The 26474-nt window shown below is 40.4% G+C and overlaps 2 protein-coding genes across 2 annotated transcripts; both read left to right on the forward strand.

Moving 5' to 3' along the window:
• Window positions 1-872: 872 nt before the first annotated feature.
• LOC306952175 (acyl-coenzyme A synthetase ACSM3, mitochondrial-like) lies at window positions 873-10778 on the forward strand (the record flags this gene model as incomplete). The annotated part of the gene is made up of 13 exons (XM_079542832.1): window positions 873-1073; window positions 1327-1537; window positions 2539-2746; window positions 3610-3753; window positions 4798-4954; window positions 6016-6095; window positions 7011-7134; window positions 7785-7865; window positions 8183-8284; window positions 9103-9230; window positions 9359-9458; window positions 9996-10115; window positions 10692-10778. 13 exons carry the CDS (start codon window positions 873-875, stop codon window positions 10776-10778), a joined length of 1743 nt encoding a protein of 580 aa, XP_079398958.1.
• Window positions 10779-14637: 3859 nt separating this feature from the next.
• Window positions 14638-23441, forward strand: LOC306952176 (acyl-coenzyme A synthetase ACSM4, mitochondrial-like; the record flags this gene model as incomplete). Its single annotated transcript, XM_079542833.1, has 13 exons — window positions 14638-14835; window positions 15690-15900; window positions 16273-16480; window positions 16835-16978; window positions 17782-17938; window positions 19028-19107; window positions 19836-19959; window positions 20446-20526; window positions 20623-20724; window positions 21698-21825; window positions 22210-22309; window positions 22725-22844; window positions 23355-23441. The coding sequence occupies 13 exons, from the start codon at window positions 14638-14640 to the stop codon at window positions 23439-23441; spliced, it is 1740 nt and encodes a 579-aa protein (XP_079398959.1).
• Window positions 23442-26474: the final 3033 nt, after the last annotated feature.

Genomic DNA, 26474 nt, shown 5'->3' on the forward strand with positions numbered 1-26474 from the left:
AGGCATCTGCTTATAGAACTGGTTTTTCCCTGTCTGCCACTGAAACAAACAGCAATCAGATCAAATCTGTTCTGAAAATCTTCTACAGGGGAATAAGCACAAATTTGAAAAGGGCTTCTAATCTCCAGGAGGGAAACTGGAATAAGAGGAGAATGATATGAAATCTAAGGTTCCCTTAGATTTAACGAGGTCACTAGATCCTTAGGGACTTGACTAAGCTCATAAATTTGATCAGGTGGTTCTGCATCTATGAGTAAAGAAAAGCCAATTTTTTTGAATTCCCAAGCTGGGCTGTAAATAACTGCATGTGCCTGTGTGTTGTGTAGGACAGAAGTGATGGAATTTTCTTCATATGTTTTACAATGTGTAAATCGTGATGCACTTTCAGATTAAGGGAAGAAGAAATGGAAGATTTTGGAATTTCATATTTGCCTGCACACTGTTTGAGTTTATTCCATGCCCCCAGCAAAATCAGAACTCGCAAGGAAAAAGATACTCAGTTTTATAGGTGAACTATTTGGTGTGGAGAATCGCCACCTAGTGTGCATGTAAGACATAACGTAATTTCACAGTCCGGAATCATAGAATTGTATCATAGATATCATAGTTGGTATCAATCTAATATACAAAGTGTCCTGAGCTCAACGCATTTTCTAACTTTGAGCACTAGACCATTTCATTTCTGCGACCAAAACTCAGAAGAGTCAAGAGATACGGGATTCATTCATGAGCTGAAAAATTAGAGATCAAAGACGGACAAAAAATCAAATACCTGGCTGCTTCTAAACACAATTTCTTTCATTGCAGATGTCTGATCCCTGTAAGTGTTCATCTGGATTTTTTTCCCACTGCCCAATAAATCTTCATTTATCATGAGGACATTTATGATATCCCGGATTCCTCAGTGCCTGCAGATTCTGAGGTCACCTTCCAGACTTTTCCATGGATGTAACAGGCTTCTTACATCCCGGATTATTTCATATTATGACTCTGTAAACCGGTGTGAAAAGGAACTACCCAAATACTTCAACTTTGCAAGTGATGTCTTGGATGAGTGGTTGCAACTGGAAAAGGTGGTGATTTTCTTCTATTTTACAGACAATGAAACAAATATCAGGCAATAAAGAACAATTTTCATAATGGATGCTGAATAATAGCAGCTGGAAATTACAACGCAGTATTTTCTTTTCTTTGTCAGAAATGTGGGCATCACTCCAAGGGATCAATTACCAAAGACCGTTTGTGTAGTCTGGAGCTAGTTTTGATTGAAACTAAACCTTTCAAGGTTTGTCATTTTATTTAATATGTTCTATTTCTATGTTCTAGGATGGAAGGCGACCAGCAAATCCAGCTTTTTGGTGGGTAAATGATGAAGGGGAGGAGGTGAAGTGGAGCTTTGAAGAGCTGGGATTTCTGTCCAGGAAAACAGCTAACGTACTTTCTGAGGCATGTGGTTTGCAGAGGGGAGATAGAATTCTGGCAGTTCTGCCTCGCGTCCCTGAATGGTGGCTACTGAGTATAGCCTGCATCCGCGCAGGTGAGTTGTCTTATCTTTTAGACACAGAAAGAATACAGAAAATAAACAGATGTGAAAAAATGGCTCTGTCAATCTGAAAAAAAAAAAAAAAGGGGGGGGGGGGAAGCGAGGGGAAAGGGAAAAAGTAAGTGGGAATTACCCATTCTTTTCTGTACAATTCTCCTTTTATATAGGAGAGTTGGCAGTACCCACACAGGAGCCTAAATAACATTGCAAACTAGATGCTGAACAGACTTTGCTCAATTAAATGCCATCCTTAGTTGAAGGCAGTGGAGGATGAATGGTTACAATCTGAGGCCAGATTTGACCAGACGTGTTATCAGTATGGACAGTTCTAATGACAATAATAGTTAATAATTCAGTACAGTACTTTTCTGCTCTGCTGTTATTTCCACAGATTCTTCAGAAGAATTTGACCCATCACCATTTCAGTCTGCAAAACATCCATGATAGAATAATTCAGCATCAACAGGGACACATATAAGCACTTCTGTATTGTTTGCTCTGTTGCAGATTGCACATGGTACTGAGGCTCAGGGAACCCAGTTCTTTTGTATCCAAGTTTTTTTTTTCTGTATTATGTATTATGTAGCTCAGTTCTTCAGTTTCCCAATTGAAAAATTTGGTAGACACCTCTGAAGGTGCAACAAGACTGAAATCAATCATGTATGTTCAGACTATTGAAATTCTCGGGAAAAGGATGTATAGAAATCCAGGAAATTCTTTTTTTTTCCCCCTCTGAAACTGTGATACCAATCACATTCTGCCCATTATCCAAACTCACATTTGTTTATGCTACAAAATTAATCCAAGCTAGACAGAGATGTTGACTGAGCAATGTGCGTAAGCCACCTGAGCTCAATCTATTGAGCTCTGTATCACGTTGGAGGTATTAATTCCTTACTAAAATGAACAATGTCTTTATTCGACACTATCATGTTGTACAAACATCATAAAGACAATTGGACCATTTTCCAAATTCTTTGTTGCTTTTTTTCCAGGAATTGTCTTCATTCCAGGAACATCCCAGTTAACAGCCAAAGATATTCTATACCGACTCCAGGCTTCAAAGGCCAAGTGCATCATTACCAACGATACCCTGGCACCTGCAGTGGAATCTATCTTGCCTGACTGCCAGTTTCTGAAAGCGAAACTAATTGTAGCAAAAGGGAACAGAGATGGGTGGCTCAACCTCAGAGAACTCAGTGCGTGAGTGTCCAGTTGTCTTAGCTTCATCTCTGTGAAATAAAGGAAACTGTGTCAGTCAGGTGACATTGCTGAGTTTTGACATTCCAAAATACAGATGAGTTATGTTTATCCAGCCCTCTGCCAACTCACTGTTATCACTACATTAAGTACATATCCCTCCAGCATATCTCTTGGGAGCTGGAATCAGATCCTTGAGCTGCTCCTTACTTAGCACCTTGGAAGCAGAGACCTTTTTAGAAGCTGACAATTGTGATCACAACATAAGAGCACAGACTACTAATCTTGAAGTCATGTTGTGCTTCTCTTACTAGATCCCAGCCTAATGGCTCTTGAATTCTGTGATAACACAACTGTTGCCAATTCTTGTTGCCCAGCTGGTGTGGCATCAGCTATTTCTTCCCTTGACTATCTTGATAATTCAGGCAGTCTGGATAGTTCATCAGAATCTTGAACTTCAGAAGTATAATGTGTGTCTAAGAGCACCTTGTCTGGCATCATAGAATGAATATGGCTTCCATTGACTTCAAAGTGGGAGATGGCATGTGTTGAGGCAGAAGTTGGCTTTGCAGCTACCTGCTGTTCCACAAAAAGCTTTCAGAGACACTGAAATATATCTGCAGGCAGTCACTGGAATAGGCTCTAGGTTTTCACATTGTGAGAATTATGATGTATGGAACACGAATGTGATTATCAAAATCTGCTCTCTAACTCATACATGTACCTTCTGATGCAACTATTTATTTTGTGAGATCATATATTTTAGTGCAACTGTTTTCCTTCTTAACTCCTAAATCTTAAAAAATTAAAGTTTCCTTTGTGGAAAATGTACGTGTAATAACCATCATGTACTGTTTCTTCTGAAGGGTGACATCTGCTGACCATAAATGCGTTAAGACAAGAAATGAAGACCCAATGCTCATCTATTTTACTAGTGGAAGTACAGGCTCTCCAAAAATGGTGGTGCAGTCCCACAGCAGTTATGGCATCGGATTTGCAACCAGTAGCAGGTATTGTTCCTGGATACTCTCAGTGTCTGGATTAAGTGACATAATCACTGAATGACAGGGGCTGGAAGGGACTTTTGGAGATCACCTAGTTCAACACTTTCTGCTAAAGCAGTTCCCTGCAGCAGGTTGCACAGGAAAGCACCCACTTGGGTTTTGAATATCTCCAGAGAAGGAGACTCCATCACCTCTCCTGGCAGCTTGTTCCAGGGCTCTGTCACCCTCGCAATAAAGAGTTATTATTTTTTAAAATGTAACACTAAAAACTGCATTAAATGTAGGCGTTACATCAGTGTGGGATCTTCTTCCTCCTCTTTCTTCTCTCAGGGTGAAACAGTGGTTATTAAAAGTTTTTTGTAGACTCAGTTGAAAACATCAGCCACAGTGTTTAATCACTCACAGGGCTGATTGCAGAGCAGCAGTCAGGATAGCCTTGTAGCCAAACCAGATAAAGTTGAGTTCTTCAGTATTATGTAAGCCTTCCTTGAGAACCAAAGGCCTTTTATCATAGCATCTGAAAAGTCACAGATCATTCGGAATCTAGTTGGACACTTATTTACCTCCACTGAACATCATTCTCATTTGTACTTAACATGAAGGGAGAAATTCTGTGAAAAATAAAAGATAAATATCCTTAGGCATTCTGTGTTGAAAGGTGGTAGCGTGGAGTCAACAGAACTAACTTGGTTATTTTCCTAGAGAAGTAACCTGTGGTTTGGCTGATGTCTCCAATCCACAGGGTGAGAAAAGCCCACTCCAAATGACCAGTTTTTCTTTTGAATCCAATTACACAACACATTCCAAGGCTGTTTTGGGTTGTTCAGGGGTAAAACAGACATTGGAAATGTTAAGCAGGAGGAAATGAATGGAAACAAGAGAATGTTTCAAATCTTAAATTCCTACAAACTTTCTAAAGAGCCCTAATTGCTGACACCAGATTTTTTAATGGAAGCCTCCTGTCCTTTCCTTTAATTGTGCTGTGACTTGGGCTTAAATCAAGTCTTTCATGCTGTGTGAGCCATTTATGTTTCCCCTCTGCTTTATCAGGTACTGGATGAACTTGACTCCCTCAGATATAATGTGGAATACCTCTGATACTGGCTGGGTAAAGGCAGCTTGGAGCAGCATTTTTGCACCATGGATCAGTGGATCTTGTGTTTTTGTTCACAATATGCCACAGTTTAAACCAACAGTCATTGCAGAAGTAAGCATAACATTTCATGCTGTGAGCTTCATTTCCAGCTAGCATAAATGAAACAAACAAACTGGATTCCAGAGCATACCTACACAGTGTTCTTCAGCAGCAGGCATGGTGCTTCCCACATCTGACAAGTTACCCCTCCTTATGGTGCACAGTAAAAAAGAGGAGCAAGTGTTTTCCTTCCTGGTTAGGCTATAGGGTAGAGATGTGGTGGTGAAAGATGCAGGACAGAATTAACTTAAGATCACTCCTGTCCTGTCCCATGCTTAGCCTAAAGTGAAATTTGAATATGGATTTCTGGGCACTCTGGGAGGAAGGTGGGCATTGGTCAGTAATCAGAGTAGAGTATGGGCCTGAACTGGGTTTGTACTATTTAGAACTTTCTCTGCAACATGTAGGTACTTGTAGGAGAGGAGATCCAGACTGCCCCAAGAATAAACTTGGAAAAGCTTCATATCAGTTCACTACTGTCACTTAACCCTGGGTCTAGGACAATCACCTTGGGAAGCAGAAAATGATCCTGCATGGAACTAGCAGATGCACTCAGTGGTCATTCATTTACGAATGATTTTTGTTGGACAGAAAGCATTGTATTTTTTCTCTAACATCAGCACTGACTGATACAACCACTCTGTGCTCAGAGTATTTCATTCATTCATAATTTGTTCCATGTTAAACATATCACATGTTTATGGGTTTCATTTTGCAAACATTTTAGCACAGAAGTCATACAATCATAGAATCACCAAGGTTGGAAAAAACCTCCAAGATCATCCAGTCCAACCATCCACCTGCCACTAATATTTCCCACTAAACCACGTCCCTGAGTACCGCATCTCCACCTCCAGGGACAGTGACTTTAACACCTCCTTGGGCAGCCCATTCCAGCACCTGACCACTCTTTTGGAGAAGAAATTTTTCTTAATATCCAACTCAAATCTCCCCTGGTACAGCTTGAGGCCATTCCCTCTAGTCATGTTAACATCTCATGATACACACTAAGTCAGAGCCACCATTACCTTTTCTTTTCAATAAAATCACCTCCTTTTTTTTTTTTTTTCTAGACTCTCTCAAGATACCCTATCACTATTTTCTGCACTGCCCCCACTGCCTACCGCATGCTTATCCAACATGATGTGAGCAGGTACTGCACATCTGTGTGTTGCAGGGGTAGCAGGGGCTGGGATATAATGCTATGACAGCACTGGCCGTTTAGATACTTATGCTAGGGTTTTTTTTTTTTTTCAGTTAAAGGAAAGCTAACTAAAGGAAAGCCTTGCTCTCAGAAGAGAAGGCTATATTCCAAAAAAGGAGAATAAGTATTCACACCTTGATCCATTCAGGCTTCAGAAGGGAATCTCTGAAAAAAGAGCACATAGGAAATTAGATTAAAATTATTAGATACAAATTAGGCATATTTTTTTAAGGTGTCAAACCAAACTTAAGGCTCACAGTTAAATTCAAGTCAAAGAGGATTTCAGACAGCACCGGATCAAGGAGCTGCTGGAGTACAATGAAGTCACTGCTGTATCCTTGAGGACATAAAGATTTAGAGGACTTAGACATGCTGATAGTTATTTGGCAGCTGTTCCCACTGGTCTGTTGCACTGTAAAATATTTAAGCTTATGAGTAGTCAGTGTGGTTTGTAAGGAGATTTCATACCATTTCTCATGTACTCCTTGTCTTATTTTGCCAGGACACAGCCACCTAATTCAGCTTTCCAACAACACCAACGTGTTTGTTCAGATAATTCTTTTCTTGTTCTACTCCTGAGGAAATGCTTTTGTTTACTCTTCTTCCAAGAAAATTTGCAAACACTTTTTTTTTGTCCTTACCCAGCTCCTACAGACACAGAGATAAATCCCCTCAGTGGTAACATGAGCAATCTAGGAGTCCAATCAAGGATAGTGTGACAGAAGTATTGTAGTCATTTCCAAAGTAGCTTGTGAAGTGTTAGGCATACTTCCTTTGAAAGTTGAGGCACATTCCCCAGGTCAGATCATTCAACTGCTATTTTCAAAAATTAAGAGAACTCTTTTATTTGCTATTCTTCTGAAGCTACAAATTCATGACTCTGAAACACTGTGTATGTGGAGGAGAACCGCTCAATCCTGAAGTGATGGAGAAGTGGAAAATCCAGACAGGGCTGGATATCTATGAAGGCTATGGCCAGACTGAAACAGTATGTTTGTATTAATTTCTGCAGTATGCCATCCCAAAGGTAACAACACCCGAGGCACAGTGTGCTTTGATTAATCAGTGGAAAAGCGAGAATCGTTTAAATGAACTTTTTTAAAAAGAAACTCCCTGCAAAATAACTTGTAGTAGATCCCTTCATCAATCTTTGCTTCAAAAGGGAAAACAACAATTAATTTGCTCTGAGTATCAGTTTGGCTCATCTGAGCTTCTGATGGAAAGTATTAAATCAGTTCACATTCCTGCTGACTCTGTAGGCAAACATAACAAAGATATTAAGAATCAGATTTCAGGCATTCTCTCTACTTACCCTCGAGATGGTCCCAAATTAATTGTCCCATTATTGAAATAAGATATGCGATGTCTCTGCTGTTTTGTCTCTGCTGGATTGCAAATTCAAGTGTTTACAGAAGAATCCACTGGCTCAGTCTGGGCAAAAACAACCTCATTCCACACAGCTGACCCTTCACTGATGTGATGGAGAACCATGGTGCTTTGATCCTGATTCAGTCCTGGTCATGACAAAGTCATGAAGAGACAATATGCCTAATTCAAGGCCATAATAAAATCTACAAAATGCTGCAGAAATATGAATATGTATACATATGTGTGTATATTTATTTATCTATTATGCAGGTAACAATATGTGCCAATATGAAAGGAATGAAAATTAAACCTGGCTCTTTAGGAAAAGCTGTTCCACCTTATGATGTGCAGGTATGTTGATACACTACATCTGAGCTCAGCTGTGGTTGTGGGCACACGCGTTAGAACGCTGAGTCCCTGTGTGTTGTTCACTGTTACATCACAGATATCTCTTTAAGTTAATCAGTGCTGTAATGACACGTCCCTTTGGGCACTGGTAGTTGGGCAGTGGAATAGATCCCCCAGGGCAGCGGTCATGGCCCCAGGATGCCTGAGTTCAAGAAGCATTTGGACAACACTCTCAGACCATGTGAGCCAAGAGTTGAACTTGATGATCCTTGGAGGTCTCCTACAACTCAGGTTATTCTGTAATTCTGTTCTTCCTGTAGATCATAGATGACCATGGGGCTGTTCTGCCTAAAGGAGAAGAAGGCAACATTGCTATCCAAGTTCAACCGTCACGACCCTTCTGTATGTTCACTGAGTACTTGGTAAGCTTGAGTTCTTCTGCTTGCCTGTGCCTGCTGAGAAGTTCAAGAGAGACCCAGGGAAAACTTACTGAGGAGCAGAATTTCATCCAGAATATTCACAGGGCCTCTCTACATGTCTTGAGAGCTTTGAGCCTGATCAGTACATCTGATCAAGAACAGACTGGCAGAGTATAACTGCAAGTTGCAGCATGAAGCAGAAGTAGCTTGTTTCACACCTGTACCTGACCATAGTAGATTTTCTTTGCTGCATTTGGACCATCACATTGAATAAGCCTTGAGGAACCTAGCTATATGTTTCAACCTCTTCTGAACTCACATAATATTTGGGTATTTGTAGCATCCCCTAATAAAAACTCCCAGAAATTAATTATGGATTAAAAACACTCAAGTTTTCAGCTGTCAAACTTTTTTTTTTCTTCTTGTATAACGTTCATCCAATAGATCAGTATAGTTAATGATGTTTTTGCTGTAGGTCACCTCGTTTTGCTTTTGTCTTGAAAGATAGAGGTAAAAAGTTTCTATTGACAGGCCATTGCGGAGCCCCCCTGCAAGAAAAAAACAAGAAAACATTTATCTGAAGAGAGTGGATTACACATTTTAGCAAAATACTGTGATAAATGAGCATTTTGATGGAACATGAATCCATGGACACACAGATATTCTTTTCCGCTTCTCACATACTTCCAATGAAAGACTGCTAATTAATGTGACTCTTTCTTTTAAACCTAGCTCATAAAATAGTATTAAAATACTGCTATGAGAATTGCTTAAGAAATAGTCCTGATCACATTCTTTCTTTTACTATTGATTGTTGTCAGGATAATCCAGAGAAAACTGCTGCCTGCATGACTGGAAACTTCTATGTCACTGGGGACAGAGGGATTATGGATGAAGAAGGATACGTCTGGTTTGTTGGAAGATCTGATGATATAATTAATTCTGCTGGGTAAGTCGCCTGCTTTTAGATTCCATTGTTTACCTGTTAATGATCTGTTTTTATTTAAAAAATCGATCTGAAAAAAACAGTGCAATGGCAGGTTGGCTGTGGCTTTTGTATCTGGATTTTTCTCCTAGGTACCGTATTGGTCCATTTGAAGTCGAAAGTGCATTAATACAACACCCAGCAGTCTCAGAGTCAGCTGTTGTCAGCAGTCCTGATCCAATTCGAGGGGAGGTAAAGACATGGAAAGAAAATGAAGAAATTAAAATGGATTAAAAATTAAAAACTGTGCCTTAATAGATTGTGATTTTCAGCATTTCCCTGGTAGCAAGGTTTCACTTGGAAAAACAGATTTATTGTGGCATTTTTTCATCTAAGAAATAGTGTTTGAGATTTAATTCCTTGCATTCTGTCACCAAGCACTTGGTGGCAGTGATAAACACAGAGGGGTTTTTTTGGTTCTGTTGTTTCAGCTCAACAGTGTGTCTTTGAGATCTGAGATGAAATATTCAGCTGCTTTCTGCTCTAAAACGTTTGGAAAGTTTAGTAGTGTATAAAAGTTAAGAAGAAGAAAAACATGGAAAGAAAACAAAGCAAACATTCCCATGCTTCAATATATGTCATTCATTACAATTAATTTTGTAATAAACAGCCAAGAACAGGCGAGATTAAAGAAAAAACTCACATTTTTGTATTTTGGTGTTCAGTTTTAGCAATCCCTTAATTACTACAACTAGAAGTTAACAGAGTCCTTTCACTTTTGTGGCACAGGTAGTCAAAGCCTTCGTTGTTTTGTCTCCTGCTTTTGCATCACACAACCCAGAAAAACTAACTCATGATCTTCAGCAACATGTCAAAAAGGTGACTGCTCCTTACAAGTACCCCAGAAAGGTAAGTACGCCATAAAAAGCCAGGTCTTCCAATTACGTCAGACACTGAACTGGTTTTGTCCTGCCCCTGTTTCTTTTCCACTACTTTTTGACAAAATCTTCCAGTATAAAAATATTTTAGAGAATGCGTTGCAGCTGAAGCCTTGGATTTGCTGTTCTTCTGTGGAGTGGGGGGGAAGAAAAAGAAAGAGGAAATGGTAATATCAGAGCCCAGCTCCTGAAATAGCGGGGTTTTCACAGAAACTCAAATGGACAAAGCATTCTGTCCTTATCAGTTCTTTCCCCGAGCTGTGTTCAGATGCAGTCATAACAAAGCAGAAATTTCTGCTGGCATCACGACTCTCCTTCCTAATAGTTGAAGCAGACTCTTTTCCAGGATCATTTTACTTGCCCTTGCAAGCAAATACAGCCAGTGCAGAGCAAGTAAGACATGCGGCAAAGAATTTCACCATCCCAGCTCCAAGCTGTGCATCTTTGCATCCTGTTACCCTCACCATAATGTTAAGAGTGTCTTTCCTTGCATCTCCAAGATTAATCACAATGTGTTTGGCTAAAAGCGAGCATTTTTTTCACTCAGGTGGAGTTTGTTCAGTCTCTGCCAAAGACAGCTACAGGGAAAATCCAGAGAAAGGTTCTAAGAAACAAAGAGTGGGGAAAAGCATAACATTATCTGAAAATGGAGGAGAGAAAATTTCCATCATCCACATCAGCCAAGGCACACTGTTTGGACTTGGCACATTATCATGAACCAGAGCACCAAGAGAATGTATGGAAGAACAAGCTGCGGGAGGCAAAAATGGAGGCACCACTCATATAACTTGGGGATGTGTGATATGAGAACCACTTCTACCATCAACCCACAATTATTCAGATGGGAAAAGGCACAAATAATTAAAAATGTGGTATGGGAGAGAAGAAAGTGATCCAAGACTGCATGGAAGTTTAATTTTTTTTACTGCAATTAATATAAACATCAGATTCCTTTAAAAAAATAAAGGACCACAGCAATTTTGACAATTACAAATAAATGAGAAATTAATAAAAATAATCTCTGCCCTGTAATGAGTACAAGCAGTGATGGAATGATATTCACTCTTTAAATATTCTCCCTATTCCCAAACTCTTTCTGTTTGGAAGGAGAAGGACATATTGTGTGACTGCCTCTCACTCTGATGAACCTGTGATCTTCCCAAATGGTTAGAATGGAAGAAAAGAATATACGAAGTTCTTTAGGCTAAGGTGCAAATTGATTGACAATGGTGTAAATGATTACAAGGAGAAAGGTTACTCTAGAAATTATTACACTGCCTGGTCAGTTTTGTTCTATGTTCTGCTCTGATTACTTCGAAAAAAGCAACTGGTAAAGGGCCATCACTCCAAGTGCTTCTTAATTAGCACGTCTGAGCTGCACATCTCCAGTCTTCCCAAAGTGCCTTTTGGGAAGCGTGTCTTGCAAGCTGAATGAACCAGTGAAGAGGATCGACTGCAGGCAGCTCAACCCATCCACGCTGCCCAGAGCAAACAGGTTGGTGAAACGTGGTGTTCGAGTTCTAACGACATGACACCAAGGAGAAGCAATTGGTACTAATCAGGAAAAATGATTTCTGATTCCAGCAGCAATTCAAAATACTTTCTCATTACTGCATCCTTCTGTCAATTTTCTTCTTTCGTTTTCAAAACTTAATGTAAATTCTGGCAGACCACCGGGGAATCCTCCAATTAGAGTCTCTTTCACTTTGTCAGCTTTGAATACTCTGTCCAAACTTGAACAGTGCTCCTGAATGTCTGTAGTCTCCTCTCTAAACACTGTGTATTTTGCTCTTACAATGCTCTTAAATCTACAGATTTTAGCTAAATCACAGAATTAGAGCACACTATGATATTAGAGCTTACTGTGATATTCTGTGATATTAAGAATAATCTAAATTATTAGGCGTTTGTGTTACAGGGCTGAAAGTAGATCCATTGGTTTTCAGCATTAATGACAGTGGTCATATCTCAAAGAGAAGTTACATTTAATGCAAAGCTTGCTATTTTTCACTGAAAGTGGTTTTCTTAAGTAAGAAAAACAAAAACATATTTCTTAGAATATTATGTTAAAAAATCTTTAATATCCTTTTTTTAAGCAGAATTTAGGAAATATTTAAAAGGCCATATTTTACAAGTAAAACCTTTTTAGATTTTTAGAATAGATCACATACCTGTTAGTAGGATTTTGACTTTAAATGCAATTACCACCTAGATTCTAAGTTTCTCCTCTATAATCCTAATTCTGAAGAGGATAGCATGGCTCTTCTGTTGCTAGTCATGATCCCTCTGGAGTATATATGTAGTTATCAGAATGCACGTACTGGATTTTAATTGGATTTGCTTTCCATTCCCTTTCAAGCACCCATTCGGGAACCTGATTCTCTCTGTCAAGGGGAAACATCCTCTTACTGCTGTGAACCTGATTTTATTCATTTTTAATGGATGTATTAGTTGAGTTGAGTACTGTTTTAACAACTGATGCTGGAAAAGGCATGCAAGGACACAGAATTATATATCATCATCTGAAGTTATGGCAAATAAATGTATGCATTCTGATACACTGCCAAAACACAATCCTGTTTACAGAGAAAAATATGTAGTTCTATCAAGCAGAGTTGCTGTGCTCATTGTATCTGCTGTAGTTTCCATGAAAATAAATTGGAGGCATTACTTTTGGCCAAGACAATTCTTCCTCATTCAATGCGGCCCTGGCAAGCCCAAAGATTGGACATGCATTCCCTCTTGGATTATTTCTCTGATAGCACTGGGGTGAGGCAGACCTGCAGCTGAAGGTGGACCAGTCAGGGGAATGCCTGCAGCCCCATCTCAGCCCTTCCTGCCAGTCACTGATACCAAGACCATGTTTCTCTTTGACCACTCTTGCCTCTTTGCTTATTACTCTGGGTTAAAGGCAATGGGTTAAATGCACCAGGTTAAAAATTTTCCTGCATTTTTCGTTCACTCAGCAAGTTAGAAGTGAACAGCTGGTAATTCTTTTCAAGACCTCTGGTATTACCATCTCCCAGCAATGATAATGAACGACATTACTGGTCACTGAATGTTTTTATGTGGCAACGGTGCATAACACTCCATCGGGCATTGTGTAAATGCATGACAGTTTCCTGTACTGCCTACCCAGTAACACATTTGTGTTTATTTTGAATACCGTCGTGAGATTCTTTGCTTCACCAAAGATCACAATCATAACAAGATGTTGAAGCATTCTGCATCCAGCCCACAGAGTTTCTTGAGCTGTTGTATCTCACTGAAAAGATTAAGTTATGCAAGCTGTAGGTATCTGAGTTTACCCTCCTGACAGGAAGATCAAATGTGATTGTTACTGGCTCCTGCTAATAAAAAAAGGAAAGAATTCTGCTGTTAAAATATTTATTTTGTCATGAGGAATAATGTTTTTTTTATGAAAATCGAGGTCAGTACTTCAGAGGTTATGGTTGTAGATATGGGACAATATAAACTGAATACAAAACTAACTTAAAAATATGGGACAAAGGGCAAAACTCACTGTTTTTGCAACTTCACTCAGGTTACACACATTTCATGTGGACCAGAAATTAATCAAAAGCTTTCTTGTTATTTTTTCCAAGGTGGTTAATGGCTTCATTCGTTGTAAGAATAGGAAAGAAAATGACTTGAATATCAGCAATCACTCACCTAAGCTTGTAACACGACTAGTAATTTATATTTAGCAGCTGAAAATCAATAGAAAGGAACAGATTTCAGAATCATCATAGACTACCTTGTCCCCTGCTATTTCTGCAGACTCTTCCAGAGGCAAACCAGGTTTTTTTCCATGTTGAATAGTGTTCATGTATGCTCAACAGGCACCTCTAAACAGCATTCCATCATTGTTTGGCAAGATTCTGAAGCAATCTTCTAGGTTACTGAAAGTAATGGTAAAAAATTAAAAAAAAAAAAATTAAAAAAAAAAAAGAATAGCAATAAAATTGAAGCAATTCATTAGACTGCAGATCATTTATGATTCTAGTGGTGAGAACAGATAAAAGAGGGAGGACGTTTACAGTGACCAAATGGAAACTGGAAACATCCCTTATTTCCATGTAAAACAAGAAGAATCTCAGAAAATCGAATACCAAGTGGTCTGGTGTAAGAACAAATATCCTTCCATCATGTCGGTGATGTTAGCAGCCTTGAAGAACTAATCTACAATCTGTATGGATCAGCCAAGCTACAGACAATATGATCGTGTCAGTAGTTTAAGTCCTTAAGAAGCTGTTGGTACAAAATACATGAAAGCATGCTGGGGAACTTTGCATTTAAACATCAGTTTTGCTGTGAATAGTCTAAGTGAATTCAACTAATAATTAATCAATTTATAATAGAATTATCTTTCTTTGTCTGGTTAATTTCAAGATAGTGTTTCTCTTTTTCATTATTTTTGTTACAGAAAAACAATAGCAATGATGCCATTAACTTTCTTACGCAGTCTACAGCATCTCCATTTATATCCTACCATGAAGATTTGTAAATTACGGACTCTAAAATCGTTGTGGACTCTGAAACCTCCTTGTAGGACTTTCCATAGGCATCCCAGGCTGCTTGTCTCTGATGTGCACTCTCAGTACGAATCTGTCAGGCGTGGTGAACAGGAAATACCAAAGTACTTTAACTTTGCAAGTGATGTAGTGGACAAATGGGCTGAGATTGAAAAGGTAGGTGATCTTTTGTTGGGCAGATGAGAGCCTTTAATTAATTTAAAGTAATAACTTCTTTTTATTAAAAAAATAATCTGTTGCTAAAAACAATATGCATCAGGAAATGATGTGGGATCTTATTTCTTTTTGCTTCATTTATTACAAGTGTCTCTGATCCTTGGTGCTCCATGTGTAGGTGGAAAAAGCAATGATAAGACCCTCATGACCCTGATCTATCCTTGGATTGGTTGTGCTTATTTCTTCTGCATGCCATAATATTAGCTGTTACATCATAAAAACAAGAGTAGCATAGCAATAATACTGCATGCCAAGGAATTTTCTTCCACAAGTGTGCAATTGGCTTGCTCCAAAGCAGAGGCTGCATTTGTCCAGATGTCGTGTCGCTGACGACCTCTTGCTTTGTTCACTCCCTCTCCCTGAGCTCTCAGGCTTGTCCTCGGTTACTGCATTCTCCTGATTTATTTTCCCCTCTGCCCGGGTAGCTTCTGTTTGTTAGTATTCCACAACTCCATTCAGAATATCACAATTGTTAGGTGAAGTATTTCATGTTGCCCATTACCTTCTTAAGAGAAATAATGCTCTAAGCTTAAACAGGAACAGAATTCAGATGACTTGAGTCTGGAGATGCACAGAATGGTGAACACCTCAGGTTAGAAAAGGGCAATTTGTTAGGAATATCTGACTATGATTCATAGAGAGTCTTGCACTCCCTAAGGACAAAGGAAAATAATGGCTCATATGCAAGTTCGAAAACACCTGAATCCTCCACAACTCGCAGATACTTGTGCTTTTATAATTATGAAGTCTTTAAGAAGAAATTGGGGTTTCTTTGGAATCCTTGTGGTTTTTAGGCTGGAAAAAGACCAACAAACTCTGCTTTTTGGTGGGTAAGTGGTAGTGGAGAAGAAGTAAAATGGAGCTTTGAGGAGCTGGGATTCCTTTCTCGGAAAGTGGCCAACATGTTGACCAAAGTATGTGGACTGCAAAAAGGGGACAGAGTCATTGTGGTTCTGCCACGAATCCCGGAGTGGTGGCTGGTGAATATGGCTTGCATTCGAGCAGGTAAGTGAGCATATCTGAGATCAGTAAAACTGGTATTTAATGCAAATCTTTTCAGAGGATACAGAATCCTTTATAAAGGAGAAGTAATGTAAATTAATAATCAAGTGAGTTGCCTAGCTACCAATTACTGCCCTGAAGGTGCCGTAGAGCAGGTGGCCTAGGGGCATGGAGAGCTGAGGAGTCACCAGAGAGGTCCACCTCTGATTTCTTACAGGAGGGCACAGCAGCTGCATTACTCCAACATTAACTGACTTGGGAATGTCAGGGCAAATCCATCCAGAGGTCAGTTTGGGAATAGTTGCTAGTTTAGACTCTTAGGAAAAGATCGGATGTAAAAAATGTTATCCTAAATTAACCATATCGCTCTTCCAGGAATTGTCTTAATTCCAGGAACATCCCAATTATCAGCCAAAGACATATTATATCGACTCCAGGCTTCAAAGGCCAAGTGCATCATCACCACCGACGCTCTGGCTCCTGCAATAGACTCAGTTGCATCTGAGTGCCAGTATCTTAAAAACAAGCTGATGGTGTCCAAAGACAATAGGGAGGGATGGCTGAACTTCAATGAACTGTACAAGTGAGTATGCATGAGCAGCATTACAGTCACGATGCAGAAAGCAGACCTGTTCTCCACAAATGCTCATTTACAAGTATTCATCAACTGTGAATATCCATCAAACGCCAACACTAAGCTTCAGTGGCGCGAATTCATGACTGCCTGATTACTGTTTCCACATCAGAGTTGTTTGCTGAGAGCAGTTGTTTACCAAGAGTCTTCAGTTTTATTCCAGGAAGTTTCTACCCTGTCCTTCTTAAGTGGAATCTTGTCATGGAGGAAAGCGCTGGTGCGATGGTGAAAGGCTTCTGCAAAGCTTACATTCTGAAACCCATGTAATCACTGAAGTCACCAATTGCATTCTGTGCCTTACAGAACCCAGCCTGCTGAACATTCCTGTGTCAAAACAAGGATTCAAGATTCGATGATTATCTACTTTACCAGTGGAACCACAGGTTCTCCAAAGATGACCGAACATTCCCAGGGCAGCCTTGGTTTTAGACCCCTGTTATATGAAAGGTACGAAAGGCTCGAGCCTGGTTGTTAATAGGAGCTGCACAGCTGCACAGTACAACTGATGGAAAGTTCCTGAGTTACTCAGATGTAAGGCTACAGTCCTCCTCCCCCAGAAATCAGGTTAGAAACTCTGACAGATTTCCACGTAAGTAGGATCAGCCCCAGAGTTTCCATTTTCCAATGACTATCTTCCAGTCTTTCTTTAGAGTGGTTCAAAGGACAGACACAAGCTGGGAATATTTTAGAGTGCAAAACCAAGGATATCACGCTGTTTGTGCTGCAAAAATTATGTCATGTGTGTAGATGAACAGAGTGAGAGCTGATGCTGGCTGTACAGATCAGCCTGATCCCTCAGCAGACATGAAGTGAAATATCTGGTGTTCAACAGAGAATCAACACGCTTCTGCTTCAGCCCTACCTTCCTTCCCAAGAAAAGTCACTTTATTGCAATTCTTTCCTTTATTGAATCCTGTGTTATGAATGACCTCCTATCTTTACCATATATGTGTTTATTTGTACAAATACTTAAACTTTAGAGGTCCTTTCATTCCTGAGGTAGGATGAACAAATGAACTTACTGAGAGCGCCCAGGGCCCACATATCTCATTAGCCATCTTGGATTTGATTTTTGTTTTCTATTGGCATTGCTGGTTGCTGGATATTTGGGTTTTTTTACGAAAGGAGTGGGGAACAGTGACCCTTTGGTTTCATTTGCTTTCCTTTTGCTTTTTTTTTTTTTTTTTCTTTTAATTAAACCAGAGTTATCATTTCCTTTTTATTTTTTTAATTCTTTTTCCTGCTTCTAGGTCCTCCTTGTATGCAACTCCGTCAGACACAGTGTGGAGCGTTACAGACACAGGCTGGATAGTAACTTCAGTGATATCTGTATTTGATGCCTGGGCTTTGGGATCGTGTGTTTTTGTCCACCAGCTCCCACAGATTGAACCATCAGTTATCCTAAACGTAAGAAAAACTTATGGATGTGTGTAGATCTGCAGAAAAGGAGCAGAAAATAATTTCTAACTGCATAGAAAGATTTAATGACTGTTATGCCCACTGTTTCATTCAAGATGTATCCTTCCATAAAGTCCTACTCACTTTTTTAATGTACACAGAAGGGGTCCGTCCCAAGATACTTTGATACATTTTGCTCATAGCTGGTAAGCACGTGGGAAAATCATCCCAGAAGCAGTACTTATCACATGCCTTTGTTCCAGTAGTCATGGGGGATAATATTAGCTGATATTTATGCAAACTGAAAATTATTTTCTGCCTGTGGTGGCTAAGATGAAAGTGAACCCCACCTGGAGTCCTGTGTCCAGTTCTGGGGCCCCCAACACAAGAAGGACATGGAGCTGTTAGAGCAGGTCCAGAGAAGATGATCAGAGGATGGAGCACCTCCCCTATAAAGACAGACTGAGAGAGCTGGGGCTCTTCAGCCTAAAGAGAAAGCGCCAGGGGGATGTTACAGCCCTTCCAGGACATGAAGGGGCCTACAGGAAAGCTGGAGAAGGAATTTTTATAAGGGCAGGTAGCAATAGGATGAGGAGAAATGCCTTTAAACTGAAAGAGGGTAGATTTAGACTAGATATTAGGAAGAAATTCTTTACTGTGAGGGCAGTGAGAGACTGGCACAGGTTGCCCAGCAAGGTTGTGGATGCCCTGGAAGCACTTGAGGCCAGGCTGGATGGGACTGTGAGCAACATGGGCTATGGGAGGTGTCCCTGCCTACAGCAGGAGGTTGGAACGAGATGGTCTTAAAGGTCCCTTCCAACCCAAACCATTCTCTATAATGCAGACAGGCTTATTCTGTCCATGCTCTGAGCTGTCTATGCAGTCTGGGTTTCATGTAGACAAGAAAGAATGGGATTTTTTTCCAAACACTGTGATTCTTCACCTGTTATGCCAAGGTTAGGAGGGTTATATACATACATTCTGCTTCTACATAACGGGAGAGCCACCTTTGACTCCTACACCCCCGTGCTCTGTACATCCAGAAGACAGCTTTTGTTGTCTGAGTTTCACCTGTTGTCTTGTTGCTTCACTCACTAGACTCTCTGCAGATTCCCCATTGACATCATGATTAGTGCTCCCACTATGTACCGCATGCTGGTGCAAACTGATCTCTCCAGGTACGTCAAGAGATATTATCTGCCCTAACTAAACGTTAGCAATTTCCCAGTCCAGCTTTTTACCCAACATAGGGTCATAATTCAGTCTAAAATATCCTTTATGAAGAGACAGTTATACAAGATTTGTGAGTTTTGCTGATTGTAGAGAAGCTTGATATTTCCACCAGTCATTTGAGGCTTTTCATTACTGAACTTCTAAGCAAATCCCAGAGGGTATAAAACTAAACACCTGGGAAATTCTAATTCCAATCACCAAGTTAACTGTCCATGCTCTGGGAAGCACAGTCACCCTTGAATAGCATTAGCATAACTGCTGGGACTGACAGACCTTCTGCTTCAGTTTCTCACTGATGAACAAACTTGCTGCTGGTTGCTCCTCTCCTGTACTTTCTCCCTTGGCCTGCTGCAGAGGGTTGGCAGTCGTGCCCCTGGCTCAGCAAATTGGTCCCTGGTTAATTACAAGCCGGTGCTTAAATCCCAGCTGATTTCAGCAAAACTTTTACTTTGTTTTTCATGTGTGTTTAACTCTACTTGTGTGTAACACTGAGCAAAAACTGATATCCTTGCTTTATTGGGAACCAAAGAATCAGGAATCCTCTGGTTTTCCTACTTCATGGGAAGAACTTCCCGAGTAACAGAACTCCAGGATTATTTTACAGCATTTTGCTAATCCTTGTCTTATGTAATAGATTTAAGTGTTTCTCTTTGCTTTTTGACCCTCTGGGAAGTTACAAATTCAGGAACCTGAAGTACTGCATGAGCGGAGGGGAGGCGCTGAACCCAGAAATCATTGACCAGTGGAAAAGCAAGACAGGGCTGGACATCCATGAAGTATACGGCCAAACCGAAGCGGTAGTGTCAATATTCTGTTAAATCTTTGTTATTCCCTTTTGCTTAATGAAACATTAGTGCTTATTTTCAATAACAGCCTATTTCTTCTTTCACATTTCTGTGAATGTTTCAGTAACCTCCTCTGATCACCTCTGAAAGACCACCTGTGCATGGCTCTCCTCACAGAACCTCTTGGAAATGGGGATTGTTGAGAGGGGATGTGCTCTAATATTTTCTTTAATGTCCTTAAGCAGATGCCAAATGACAGTGGCAGGAAGGAGCTAAAAGCTAACAAAGATGGGCTAGTAGAGGACATCAATTCTTTGTAGTTAATGAAATTGTATTCTTTCCAAGTATTTCTTCATCTTGCTCATTCCTACTTTACAGAAACAGGATCTTCTGAATCTTAATTCCTTTGGCTTCATTCTAGAAAATACATGCAATGAATTGAATGTGAATGTAGTGGTTTTCTATGGCAAACTTTTATTTTGATTTTTATTTTTACAGGGAATAATCTGCTCTGTTTCTAAAGGAATGAAGATCAAACCCGGATCAATGGGAAAGGCCACTCCCCCATTTGATGTTCAGGTTTATTGACTGCTTTTTAGACTTTTCCATAGGTAGAGGATGGGTGTTCTTATTTTATTTTGCTTTTACTGAAGTACATGTTGTTTTTCATTCTAGGTTGTAGACAAAGATAATAATATTCTGCCTCCTGGACAACAGGGGGATATTGCTATCAGAAGCAAACCCATAAGACCACTTGGTTTATTCACTGAATATGTAGTAAGTATTTTATTCCTTACCAACAGCAATCTCCCCAGAATATCTCAAATTCCTTAGGGATGAAAGAGGCCCTGTGTTCTTCATCAATTTTCAGGCTTGCTGGCCCATTTTTTGAGTCCTGAACTGTAGAAGCAATATATTTTGGTAGAGATAATCTGAGAATGAACTCCTTAGATGCCCTGCGCAGACTGGGACCTAATGGGAAGCTATTCTTCCCCTTAAGGTTGGATATTCTGGATCTCCGAAATTCCTTTTCAGAAGGAGTGGTGATGCATTGGCACAGGGAGCTGGTGGAGTCGCTGCCCCTGGAGATGTACAAGAAATGTGGAGATGTGGCACTTGGGGACGTGGCTAGAGGGCATTTTGGGATGGGTTGAGGCTGGTTATCTTGGAGGTGTTTTCCAACATGAATGATTCTATGATTCTAAGATGCACTTAATAATAGAGTGGCCAGGGTTGGAAGAGACCTCGAGGATCGGATCATGAATCTCCAAGTGGAAAAATGTAATCCAGACATTCCATCCCATTATTTGATTCAGATTTTTGTTCAAGAACATTAAAACATGGATCTGAAAAAGCAGCCTAAAACATTTCCCTACCATCCTTATCACAGACAGTGACCTCACTGGGAAGTACCGTATGTGCACCATATGCTATCTGAAAAGCTCATTAAATATTTATGTTAAGGACTGTCTAAAAGATCAAGAAATGTAGAGAAAACATGAACGATTCACTTGCTTGGATTGGTGAATGTTAGAGAGGTGAAGAGAAGAATTTATCAAAGATTAAGTTAGTTTCTTTTCAAGAGTCAGAATGGTTTTTTTAAGCCTATTTTATTGTATTTTATATCAGTATAATTCTTGAAGAGTATTGACCAAAAAAATAAATGCCAATTAATTTAACATTATGTGTGTTATAATGTTTACCTGATGCATTCTTAAAATTTAAATTACTATTTGTAATCCACTTCAAGGGTAACCCTAAGAAAACTACGGAAACCGAGCGTGGGGATTTTTACATCACAGGGGACAAAGGGATTATGGATGAAGATGGATATTTTTGGTTTATTGGAAGAGACGACGATATCATCATTTCTTCAGGGTCAGTTTGTGTGCTTCTCTTCTAAACCTGCTGTTATGCAATGTTACTGCTGTGCTTGTGACACAATGGTCCTTAAGGTGAAATGCATTACTTCTCACCTTATGAATGCTCACTTTTATTAGTAATTTTTCTTAGACCTGCAGTATTATCATCTTCCTCATGTATCTGTATCAGGTTCCCCTGTAACTCATCTCTTTCAGCACATGAGCACAGCACAACCTGCCTGTTTTCCACTGGCATAGGAGGGATTTTAATCTAGATCCAGTTCAAACCGAAATTGAAGGATACCTCTATCATAGCCAAGGAAACGTTATTTCAGTGCTGGTTTGGTACCAGTTTTCCAGCTCACAAAATCAAATCCTTTGTTGTTCTGCCCTTATCCAGGTATCGCATTGGGCCATTTGAGGTAGAGAGTGTTCTCTTAGAACACCCAGCAGTAGCAGAAACAGCTGTTGTCAGCAGTCCAGATCAACTCAGAGGAGAGGTAATGATGCTGCACAGTGGTGGCAGAAGCCATATGTTTGTTTAAGTATATAAATAAGTTCCTTTTTTACTGAGTAATGTATAGCTGTAAGGCAAACTTCAGAGAGAGATAAAATGTTCAGCAGGCTCTGCAAAGACAATTCTTGTTACCCCTTCTTCTTGACCCCCTGTGAGGGTATAGAGCAAATGCTCTTTTCCTGTAACAGGGGCAGGAAAACTATGCTTTCAACTTTCCCCTCAGCTTAACAGTGTGCAGAAACTGGGCACAACCATTTCATACGCTGCTCTGGCTTCTCTCTTATTCCTTCTTGCATGTCATGACTCCAAGCTCATATCATAACTGCCCACCGGTAGCCAATGTATCAGTTCTTAAAAACTAACAGTGTCAGATCACTCTTACTGACCTTGTCTTCTAGGTAGTGAAAGCATTTGTGGTCCTGTCTGATGCCTTTTCATCCAGTGATTATGAAAGCTTAACCCGCGACTTGCAGGAGCATGTCAAGAAAACTACTGCTCCATACAAATATCCCAGGAAGGTAAATGGTTTCTGGAGAAACTAAACCAGAACATCCTTTCATAAATCCTAGGAAAATTATTATTTAGATCTTCACTGTTCACCTGAAAGAAACAGTGATGATATGCTTGGTGTTTCTCATAAATATCAACATTATAGAAAAAATGCTACCAGCAATGCTTTAGTTTACATATGTAGAACTTGTAGAAACTAAGGACCATTACTTTATGCCAAGATCATCCCTCTTCATTTTGTCATTATTCATCTCTGTTCTCAGGTAGCATTAGTCTTCATCCTTTAGTTACAATGCCCAGTCAAAGAAGGCAGCTTCCCCTGGTGTTTGACCATCTAGGAAGCCAAAGAAATCTTCAGAAGATGCACACTGTGCTGCCTTTATTTGGCTTGGACTTAATCCTATAGGCAAGATGTGTTTACTGATGGGAGATCTCCTTGTTTTCCATGTATGTTGAGAGACTTGGAAAAGCTGCTCTGCAGAGATCATGCTACATCATTTTCTGTCTTTTTTATGTAGGTGGAATTTGTCCGGGAGCTACCAAAGACAGTCACTGGGAAGATAAAGAGGAATGAATTAAGAGCCAAAGAGTGGGGACAGGTGTAGCACTGTGTGGAATTTAACAGACCTCCTGTTGTTCCATTAATGCTATATTTCTCTGTTAAAATCTGCCTGGTCTGCTTTTGTTAAATGCCTGAGGATCAAAACTTGTACATAATGCCAAAGTGTGATGTTTGCATCTGTTGCAAAAACTTCTAATGTCAGCACCACAGGTTCATGTCCTGATGCACTGCTGGGAGAACAAACCAATTATACAATTCCATTCTAGTTCTTACTATCCAAAAGTTCACCAGAACTTAGCTGGTGACCCATCTCTTATAAATAACATCCAAGATCATGAAAGGACTGTGATAGGAGGAAGTTTTTCAGCCAGAGGGTGGTGAGGCACTGGAAAAGGTTGCCCAAGGAGGCTGTGGATGCCACATCTCTGGAAGCATTCAAGGCCAGGCTGGATGTGGCTCTGGGCAGCCTGGTCTGCTGGTTTGTGACCTGCACATAGCAGGGGTTGAAACTAGATGATCATTGTGGTCTTTTTCAACCCAGGCCATTCTAGGATTCTATGATTCTATTATACAGATGGTTTAGCTCCAAGCTGTAGAAAGAGACAGGTGTGGATTTCAGTTGCTTACATGCACTGTCCTTAAATGCAGCATGCTTTAAACTGAATGCAGCCCTTCTAACATTTACTGAAGATGAAAAGACTCCTCTGCTGATACCAAAAGACCTTCCTAAACCTATGTTCATATGTTATGTATTGATGACAAGTACTGCCAGCCTCTACCATGCTTTATCCACAAATGTCATTTAATACAGAGAGTGGCTTCGTTGCTCATCCTCTGTTCTGATCTTCACACACAAGAGGCAAAACTCCTGTACCACTTCTGATGCTCTTTAAAATAAAGTTTGCTGTTTGGCAAGTGACCCAATCTGTAGACTAAACCACAGTTCTTTGCCACAGTAGCCAATTGCTGCATGAAGAGGCTACATCAGCAAACACTTAGGTAGAGGTGAAACCAGTGAGAAAACTCCCAGAGTCTGTTTTAGATTGTCACATCTGCTTAACTTTAAGCTTTTTGCTTTCTAAAGAAGTATGTACTATAATGTGCAACATCTTTCCTCCTTACACTGCACACACAACAGTGTGCTCCTCTCCTCTCCTCTCCTCTCCTCTCCTCTCCTCTCCTCTCCTCTCCTCTCCTCTCCTCTCCTCTCCTCTCCTCTCCTCTCCTCTCCTCTCCTCTCCTCTCCTCTCCTCTCCTCTCCTCTCCTCTCCTCTCCTCTCCTCTCCTCTCCTCTCCTCTCCCCTCCCCTCCCTCTCCTCTCCTCTCCTCTCCCCTCCCCTCCCTCTCCTCTCCCCTCCCCTCCCTCTCCTCTCCCCTCCCCTCCCTCTCCCTCTCCCTCTCCCTCTCCCTCTCCCTCTCCCTCTCCCTCTCCCTCTCCCTCTCCCTCTCCCTCTCCCTCTCCCTCTCCCTCTCCCTCTCCCTTTCCTAAGATTTCCTTTTCTGGCATGAATTTTCATTAATTGACAAAACGTCTCCAGCCTTCAGCAGACCACTTAATTAAGAGCAAATTGCTAGAAAACAGCAGTATCTTTGGGCATGAGATAAGGTCTTTTCCAGCTGCCTCCCTGCTTGGAATTCCATTCTAGAGTGAGATCTGGAGAATGCTAATTTTGAGAAAATAAAGCATTTTTATTTCTTGAGATTAAACATTTTGGTTATGTCAATGAAACAACTTCTGTACCAGCAACAGCTGAAATGAAAGCAATTGTCAATAAATACATTTTCTTTGCTGACAGTCATTTCATTGCTTAATGCTCCTTAGTATTTCACAAAGATTTCAGAGCACTTTTCAGTATTTCAGTATTTTAGAAGCATAGATTACATAATTGTACAACCAGTCATTGCTTTCTTAGATGCACTTGTTTCAGCATGCCACATATCACTGCCACAAGCTCTTGCCTGTATACAGTTCTGTTTCCCTTAAAAGTCATACATTTCTGGACCTTCCAGGTTCTCTGCCTCTTCTAAATCTTTCTGCTTTGCTTCAAACAAACGTTTTACTATTGCACACCCAGCCAGAGGCAAAAAGCATAATTACAAGCACATGTATGTAAAAATAAGCAAGTGTATAAACTGGAATTCAGAAACCCTAGAAACAATCCCTGGCACTGCGATTAGCAGCTGGCTGATTAGAATAGTTTGCCACAGGGTTTAGTGCTGAAAATATCATCTACTGTGATTCCTGACTCAGCTGATTCTAGGAGCTGGTGCTTTGCTGTGAACTAGTACTCAGTTTTTTGCATGAATAGGACAGGATCATAGTCAAACATTGGCAGGTCATCCATTCTGCTGCAGCCAGTGAGGTGCCCTGGTTCACACTGCAGCAATCAGGCTGGATGTGGCTCTGGGCAGCCTGGCCTGGTGGCTGGCGACCCTGCGCATAGCAGGGGGTTGAAGTAGATGAGCATTGTGGTCCTTTTGAACCCAGGGCATTCTATGATTCTATGAACCTCTGTTGATATTCATTATAGTTTTCTGCCTCATGTTCAGGGTAGATGGTTTGCTGAATTCTCCTTCTCTTCCCAGGATCAGAGAATTACCAAGAAATTTCTATGCAGAATGATTTTAGAGATCTGGGTTTGCAACTACAAGCAGGTGAAAGCAAAATACATACCTCCAGCTTGTGGCTCTCTTTTGGAGCCACAGAGTTTGAATCACGAATGGTTTATATCATTCTAACTGAAAAACACAACTTTTTATAGACTAGCCTTCCCTCTCAGGTCTCTTCTCTAGCCCCACTGTAGCCCAGCTTCAATTTGCCATTATTTTCAGAGACATTAGAAAAAAGTAATAGCTGTGTCTGAAAAGGTATTCTGCATCAAATGCATTTTTCCTGTTACTTTCTTTCATGAGAGTTTAGCCCCTCATCCAAAGCCTATGGAAGGGACACAGTGACTTCAGGCTGTATGGTCTCTGTTAGGATTACAGATGTGCATTGCTCTGCTGAGGCTGTAAATCACGCTCCCCCTGGCGTTAATGCTGTCAGTCCCTCTGTGCATATATTGCTGAACTTCTG

Source organism: Tetrao urogallus, assembly GCF_951394365.1.
Source record: "Tetrao urogallus genome assembly, chromosome: 15".
In the NCBI taxonomy this organism is placed as follows: Eukaryota; Metazoa; Chordata; class Aves; order Galliformes; family Phasianidae; genus Tetrao; species Tetrao urogallus.